The sequence below is a fragment of the Kryptolebias marmoratus genome, linkage group LG16 (genome assembly GCF_001649575.2).
Source record: "Kryptolebias marmoratus isolate JLee-2015 linkage group LG16, ASM164957v2, whole genome shotgun sequence".
NCBI classification, from domain to species: Eukaryota; Metazoa; Chordata; class Actinopteri; order Cyprinodontiformes; family Rivulidae; genus Kryptolebias; species Kryptolebias marmoratus.
This window is the reverse complement of record NC_051445.1, coordinates 16,865,082-16,873,756: the sequence shown is the minus strand read 5'-3', so window position 1 is coordinate 16,873,756 and position 8,675 is coordinate 16,865,082. Positions and strand designations below refer to the sequence as shown.

Sequence of the window (8,675 nt, the reverse complement as noted above, 5' to 3'; positions counted from 1 at the left end):
GTTTTTTAACTTTTTTTTGAATTTACCATGGCCTGGATGACTGAGAATCTACACCAGCATATTGCCACGCACTTTGGGAAGCTTTAAACTAACAATTTCATGATGAGCTGCAGCTGTTTTAGTCTCTTTAAAACAACAACAGGCACAATCTCGTGCTGTGTTGCAGGATTTTGATCAGTCTGTTAGTGCTCGGAATATGTCAGCTACTACCACACCAAGAACAGTAAGTTAGAGCAACGTTTGTGTTTTTATTGTTAGTTGGCTGTGGCTGCCATCCTGAATTAGGTTGACTCCAAAAGTTAATTAGTTGCAGATGTACATACAATGATTACTTCCTGAGACAAACACACACCAAATATTCCTGCCCGCAGGCAATAATTAAACCATTCTGCAAACAAGTGATTGTTCTTAAACAGTAATAGCTGGAAAATATCCAAGTTATGCTCAAGGCTTTATAAATACAAGCACTCAAAGCGTACAAACATGAAGACAAATATTAATTGTATCACATGGCGGTGAGGTGGCGCCAGTTGTTTGGAGATGAGCTTCTACTCCTTTGGGAGTTCCTCTTTGTTGCACCTCTCCAGCTGGGAACCTTTTACCCGCTGACAGCTGGAGCGGACTTTCTTCTGAGGGCGGCAGCTCGGAAAAGGTCACTTTCATGAAGGAGACTTTGGACGCCTGCCTCGGCACACTCGCATCAAAACAGACAAGAGCAGGGATGGCTGAAGAACAATTTTCTCCAGCGTGCGACGGCATAACCGGCAGACGGGAACTTGGACGTGGACTGATGAGCCATAACATTAAAACCAGCGAAAGGAAGGCCGAGTCAGGCCGCTCATGTCACAACTCGAGGTTCTGCTGGAACAACCTGCATCTTGGCAGGAGTTTTAAGGTGTTCACGCAGCACCCGAACCCTTATAATGCCAACTGTATGAGAGCTGAAGCAATTTCCGGTAAGCAAGCTCAAATCCAGAAAGATTACACCCCACAAGCGACAGGACCAAAGAGATTTAAAGCCGACATGAGCATCCTCAGTTGTTCTCAGTTCATTACTGGACTGATAAAAGCTGCTTGGACTGCAAAAAAGGGACTTGTTAGTATTGAAAAGATGGGAATAATTTATGTGAATTTGTTTTAACTATGACTAAGATGTGCACAAAGTCATTGCAGAAGTAAAAAAACAAACTGGCAGAAAAGACATTGTTTCTAAATACTTTTACATATCCCTGGCCTTTCTGCAATGTCATTTATTTCTACTAATAATGCAAAATAAACTAACTATAATTCTGTATTTTTATCTTCACGGGAGATGAGTGAAAGGACTGAAGGCACCGACGTATTGCTAGGTAACACTACACTGCACAGGATCTGCACTAATTAGCAGAGAACACCTGCAAGCTTAAATTGAGTGTTGGAGCTGAAGTTCACCTTGTTGACTGAGTTAGGCCTAACACATTATGTTTCAGGCAATCTGTTCAGTGTGTGTGTGTGTGTGTGTGTGTGTGTGTGTGTCCTTGACCACAAGTAAGTACCGCATAGTTTGATTTGAAGATGTGCTGTTAGTGTTAGAACTTTATAACGTCATGTTGTGCGTTCACCAGCCGTTTATTTGGCTATTTACACGCAGAAGTACGTCTAGTAGTAACTATTTGATGTCTGTTGTTTAATCATCCCATCCGCCAAGGAGGTTGTGTTTCCAGGAGTGTGTGTGTGTGTGTGTGTGTGTGTGTCTATCTGTCTGTGGACAAGATTAATGAAAAAGGTTATGAATGGATTTTCATGAAACTTTCAGGAAATGTCAAACATGCTACAAGGAACAGGTGATTCCATTTTGGTGGTGAGCCGGTTAAAGTTCAAGGTCAAAGGTCAAGGTCAGAGATGAGCCCCGTGCTCTAACTCTGCATCTGTATAACAGGAATGTCAGACTCCACAGGTGGACTCCTCATGGCTCAAGGGTGATCACTGTTGATTTCAAGGTGACGGGGGTCAAAGGTGAAGGTCACAGGTAACCCCTTTGTTAAAAACGCGTGACCCTTTTGTTTCCTCCACCAAGGAAGTTCTGTTTCCGGAACTTTGGTTTGTTGGTTTGTTTGTCAGCAAAGATCAGTTAAAAACTAACAAACAGATTTGGCTGAAATGTTCATGAAATGTTGGGGTTGTTACAAAAACAATGGATTACATTTTACTGCTGATCCAGATTACACTATTTTTTAATCACGCTGAGGCCTTGGAGGCTCTCTGAGTGTTTTGAGTTCATGTTATAATCGTAGATCAACTCCTTACAGTTGTGGAAACTAACAAGCTGGAGCTAGTATGAGTCAGCTGAGACACGACCGACTCTGTTGATCTGTTTCTCCTCGTTTAAAACCCTACTTCCACGGCCCTCTGTAAACAGAAGCAGTGATAAACATCTGTGTGTTACATTCTGTTTCTAATATAAACCTGTCTTCTGTGTCCGTAGGAGACACAGAACAGCGGTGGCTGCTTTTCCAACCCTGCAAAAGCCTTCGTCGCAGAAGATAAACTGGTCAGGCTGAAGTTTATACTTCCCATCACGCAACACTGCTGAAACTCTAAGTAGATAAAAAAAATAAATAAATAAATAAAAAGTCTAGGCCAAAACCAACTATAAACTATTCAGGATGGAATGCCGCTTGAATTTATCAGTGTAGTGGCAATATGTATCTTCTGCATTTCATAAGTTTATCTGAAGAAGAGTAAACCATCTCCACATCAAAACCAGTTTGGTTGATAACATGGATCGTCACGTAGACACTGAAAAAACATATGTATGCTCTAGTGAGATGCAGTCCTCTTTTTGTTCCCAATTAGCCGTATTTATATATACAAAAAAGCAAAAAGCTAAAAGAAAATGTGTTTGACTTGTCTCTAAATATCTCAGTATTTTATATATATTTTCAAAACCAAGCTGTCCAATCTTTAAAATGACCAATAGGTTTTAATTAAAAAATACATTCAAACCCAGACAACAAAGTAAAACTAATAAGACATGTAATTAACAAAAACAAAACTGCTCAATTCTAACTGGAGACTGAGAACTTGTTTGCCTGGCAGAGTTTAGTCTGTAAGCGTGAAGTGAGAACCAGAGAAGCAGCAACAAAACGTCATCTCACCTCAGTTTAAACGCAGCAAAGCATCGGTTTTGGTGAAATGTGTACAGATATGTGATTGTTACACCTCCTACTGCAGGGGGAAAAAAAACTCATTTGTCAAACTTCTCTTCTAAAAGAGAAAAAGTTTTTCTTAAGATTTTGTTGAATCTGTTTTTTTCACACATATCTAAATAAGCTTGAATGTACAGTAATCTATAGAAATGTAGAATAGAAGGAGGTTCAAACATGTTAAAACAACATTTAATTGACACTATTACATAATTCTGTGATGGCTTTCTGGCTTTGAAAACAATAGTCTAACCAGTTTCTTGCTTATTATTTAATATATGACTTATATAGACCTGGTTTTAGCTCAAAACACACACTGAAGTCATTTCGGTCTAAAAGAGGTATTTGTGTAAAAGGGGAGGTGTTGGATCAGGAGAGGAATTTATGAGTTACTTAGTTTCAAACAAGCTACAAGTTGCATGTAGGCAAAAAGAGGTAGGGACTGAGCCACTCTCTCTGCAATGACGGCACTTTACGTTTTTAAACTCCTGCATTTGTTTTTTATCTTGCTTGTATGAAACGACATCACTGCTCTCAGACAGAAACTGCTGTGAGACATTTTATTCACAAGCGCCTTAATGTGATAAAACGGCCAACTGAAACTAACTTCTAATGGAGTGATCCTCCTGGATTAATTATGCCCAACTGGGCAGGGCCAGACCAGACAAGAGTCGGCTCTGCCATGGTAATGCTGACAACACAAAGATATTTCCCATGACCCCTCAATGACCTGAAGCAATTCCTCCAGATTCACTCAGCAGCAGAGACAAACTGCCCCCCCCTCCCCCCACCCCAGGGAGACAAAAATTAACTCCAAGGGTAAATGCATGGACATTTATCTTATAAGTCTCACTACGCCGACTGTAATTTAAAGAGCCTTTCAAGACTTCTAATAGATTTCTCACCCCTATTTCTTAAATATGTAACAATTATTGTTTTTTTTACTGCCATCACATCACAGAATAATAATATTTAACAATACATGACTAAATAATGGCTTGAAAAAAGGTTTGACATGCCACATCCGAAGGGTTTTGTTCGAAACCCCGGCATCTGGTGTTCTCAAACCCGAGCAGGAGACTCAGCGTGTTTGCAAACTTTCTCACAGTGCTGAAGACTTGATCTGAAGGTTTGCTTGTAGCTCACGCTGAGGGAAAGCAGGGTGCTGTCAGATTTTTACCTGAGTGGGAACATCATCTCAGTGGATCTCGGGCTCTTTAACTGGCAAAAACTATGTCATCTTAGACACGTTTAAGGGATTTTATTAGGCTGTAAAATGGACGGGTTAGGCTCCTTTCAGAAAGAAGGAGGGGTGTGCAGCGCTCACCGCTGGCTTGGTGGCCAAACCAAGGGAGATGGATGCACACGCACAAACTGTGTCTAAGTTTGGCACTGGTTCTCCTGCAGCTTGAAAGGAGCATCTATCTGCTAGGCTCTGAAGATGCCACTCTCCCCAACAGGTTGTCACATATCTCCATACTCACTCTGAAGCCTGTGTGGAAGCAGTCATTGTACAAGAACAGCTCCCTAAATCTTTTGAACACTGAAGGTTTTATGAACTCACACCCTCTTAGCTGCCGCTCGTCTCTTCCACCTCATCATCGCTACACGAGATGCAAGGGGTTTCTCAAAAACTGTTCTCAGCAGAGTTTAGTGAAGGGTTTCATAGATATTGTTACTACTTTTACATATTACTGCCCAACCTTACAACACAGTAAATGTTTTGCTCATGAGACTATCAGATAAGGTGGGCTGTGACACCCTGACAGATACCTTCTTCTCTCTGATGACCAGGCCCCCCCTCCACATTTCTCTGTGATCGACGCAGAAGATCAGATCAGCAGGCTCGATCAGACCTGCGCTCAGTGAGGATGCTGCTTTCTGCCACCTGAAAGAAGAGAAACATTTACTCACTGGCCTTATTTTCCCTGAGCTCTAATTTATGTTCATTTGTTAACTACGCAGAGAAATCAGCACAGCTGTGATTATTCTCAAGGATTTTGCTGGAATTTTTGTCAAAGAGTTGGGCTTTTGCATGAATGTTGATCCAACTTATATATCATCTGTTCATAAACGTTCGTCTAACTCCCTCTAGTGGTGAACTTGGGTTATTACAACAATACAATTAGAAACCAGAAGTTCCCATCAGAACAAAGTTATAAAAGGAATAATGCCAAAACAAAACAAAGGACCATAAATTTTCAGTGTTATGAATGAGATCAATGAAAAAATATTCAACTGGCTTGATCAAAGAATTATTTTTTTCTTTTAATTTTTGTAGTACAGCGTTAAAGCGAAGACGAAATGAATGTGTGACTGTTGTCTCCTCACCCAGCAGTGTGCTGTGTGACTACAGTGATCTTCGCAGCGTGCCAGCAGGCCATGTGTTTAAGAGCCCCCAGTACTGGCAGCAGCTCTTTAGCAGATGGGGACTGCTCAGCAGCAGCCAACAACAGGACATCCAGCAAGGCTTTGCCTAAGAAGAAACAAGACAATCAAATAAAAAGTTTTTTCTCAGTTCGTCTGTATATTTTCTGTTTCCACTTAGGAAAACAGAGACCTCTTGTACTTTTGGGGGAAAAAAATTGTGCTGTGATCCCCCCACCACCCCCACCCCCATAATGGCATAATGTCACTTCATAAACAGAACTGGTGAGACACTTCCCAGTGATGAGAGCATATTTATATAGAAGAAAAAAGCGACGTCTGCGTGATTGCAGCTAAAAATCATTTGCTTGGTTGGACTGTATAATTCAGACAAAACAAAAAAACTTCCAATTTCTTATTACTGGCAGCTTTTGGGTAAAAAAATACCCCAGAGACATTGTTTTAGTGCTTTAATAATCTCTATTTGTTGCCATATAAGGACAGTAAACAATTGTGAAACATATGATACAAATCGTCCTAATCCATCTTAACAAGTCATATGTGACAAATAATTAATAAATACTACAAAGAAAAACAATATGCTTCATTATATCAACAAATGTTAATAGTTTTTTAAAATTTAAAATATTTTAAGAAAGTAAAAGTCATATAACATTATATAAAAACAACACAAAGTGAGTGAATATATGACTTCTGTGGTTTGGCCAGTCATACCTGGAGGTGGCAGCTTGTCTGACAGCAGATGAAGTCCTTCTGCAGCCTCGTCTAACAGCCTGTTTGACAACATTATTCAGAACTCATAAACAGAAAATGTTGGATAATGCTTACTTGATATCTTGTTGTCACCCCTTTTCTTTTCTTTTTTTTTACATTTATAATCAAATAACTCTCAGGATCAACATTGTACCCGTACAGAAAATTAAATAGATCAACAAATTATTATGAGGTCAAATTTAGGGAAAACATTTATCCCTACTGACATGAGGTCAAAATGAGCAAATGTAGAAAAGTACAGTCAGCACTCACTCTGTCAGTGACAGATGGTCTTCCTTTTGGTTTGTTGTCTCCTGGTTTTTCAGTGAAGTCAGACATTCTTCAACAGCAGTCGGCCTCTCCTCCTCTGTGTCGGTTTTCTGCTGGTTTGTCCCCAATTCTTCCCAATCTGAGCTGCAAAACTACACAAAGTGACATTTACATAACATGAAACTCTTTTTTTTAACTATAAATTAATTGCTTGAATGGGAAAATACGTCTTTAAGTTTTCTTTAAAACCCATATCAAACAATGTTAAATGTTGAAATTCAAATAATAATCTTGTGTAGTTATTAACAGATCATATGTGGCATCGGAGCTCTTTGGGAGAAAAGAAGCAAATAAAAAGTAATAATTAAAAAGTCTGTAATAAGTCAAGGGACAGCAATGAATACAAAGAGCTGCGATGATGTGTAAACGTTCTGGTAAACCTCATAAGATTTACCAGGAAATTACCGTCTCAGTTTTGTTGAATTGTTGGTGTTTCCCTTATACACTGAACCACTTTTTAAATTATTATTATTATTAATTTGCAAAGACACCCTTGTCAATGTCCCCAGTTTCTCACTTGTGATGCTGCTTGACAAGCCTGGACAGCAAAGTACCACCTTGGAGTTGTCGGGCTGCCGCTCAGAGAGCAAGCTGGGAGACAAGTCGCAGGACAGAGGTGAGGGAAACTGATGGTGTAAGAACTTTTGTGTATAAATGTCCACAGCTGAAAGGTAACATACCTGGAAATGCAGAAACCCCTTTTACCGCCTCCTGTGTTGAGATGTCCACAAGTCTGTCATATATATTTTTAAGTGGTTCCAAACCTGCAGACAATGAGACAGTGCCGACAGGCTCGTTTTATAACAATGGGGGGGAACTTTTGTTACAAAGATTGTATTCTGAAAAAAGTACTGCTGCTAAATATTAGATTGCACAGTTATAAATTAGTACTTTTAGTAATCACTTTGTTTTAAAGTACCCCCAGTTTAACAGGTGTATACCTTGATTATGTCATCATAATATTTGGATCCTGAGAGACTTTGACACTTTACTGTCAGGTTGGTAAATGTTGCTATGAATGTTAGAAACATGTAGCTGCTAAACCTGCCACCAAACCTGTAGTGTCAATATAAAAACGAGACAAAGTACAATAAAAACACTAACATTGCAGCAATAAAACTGTATATTAGGTGAAATACGACAAACAAAAGCTTACTTATTTTAGTTTTAACAGAGCTAACTTAAAGTGTAAACTAATTCAGTACTAGCTAACGACGAGGTTTAGCTAAACTAATTTAATCCAATAAAACGATCATTTTAAAAATAAAACTTACATCTAAAGTCGTCCGTGGAGCGGTCACCAGCTTGACAAAATGATATAACCAAAACATAGCGGTCCATCCTGCGTAAATATTCCCAACTTTTCAATTAATTCCTGTCTGTTGTGACTGAAGACTTTCCCGCAATGTCAAATTTCCCACCAGTTCTTCTTCTTCTTCTGTCCAAAGTGAAGTCGAGCAGCTCGTACCGCTGCACCGCCACCCTCAGGACGGATCCGGAACTACAACTCACCGACTGGGAGACATGACATGTTTTCAAAGCAAATAAAATGCAATCCACATGTTCAGTCATTTATAGTCATATTTTGAATTGGTCTAATCGAATTACTTTTCATTGCAAATATTCAACAAGAGAAATTTACCCGTGTTTGCTTAAAATGCTCAAGTAATATTATTATAAAAGTAGTTCCCCTTCTTTAAAAATCTATTTTTAAAGCTGTAGCTTCATTGCGCAAAACAAATTCAGAACCTGAAAGAGGAAGCTTTCTTTAAGTTACTTATTTTAAATTACTTGAGTCAATTTATGCTCATGAAAACATGATGGCATAAACATATAAAGTTGTAGGAAACAGCTCATTTGTTTAAGTTTCTGTTTATGTCCTAATAATACAATCAATTTCTAATTAAGCATTTCTTTACACTTTTATTATAAACAAGCATAGTCTCCCTTTAAAATAATTTTTCCTCCCAGCTTTGTATAGTAAAATTTGTATTAATTTAATTTAATCAACTACTTAAG

General features: G+C 38.9%; 1 protein-coding gene across 1 annotated transcript in view; it reads right to left on the bottom strand.

The window, feature by feature from the left end:
• LOC108232257 (MDM2 binding protein) overlaps positions 1-8,083 on the bottom strand; it is a 30,918-nt gene extending 22,835 nt beyond the window's left edge. Inside the window, exons 1-7 of the mRNA XM_017409899.3 lie at positions 7,931-8,083; positions 7,337-7,420; positions 7,174-7,247; positions 6,600-6,748; positions 6,288-6,346; positions 5,517-5,661; positions 4,959-5,073 (exon numbers count right to left, since the gene is read on the bottom strand). Coding sequence (XP_017265388.1) covers positions 4,959-5,073; positions 5,517-5,661; positions 6,288-6,346; positions 6,600-6,748; positions 7,174-7,247; positions 7,337-7,420; positions 7,931-7,997 — 693 coding nt within the window. The 5' untranslated portion in view covers positions 7,998-8,083. The remainder of the gene's footprint in view (positions 1-4,958; positions 5,074-5,516; positions 5,662-6,287; positions 6,347-6,599; positions 6,749-7,173; positions 7,248-7,336; positions 7,421-7,930) is intronic.
• Between the last annotated feature and the right edge of the window lie 592 nt (positions 8,084-8,675).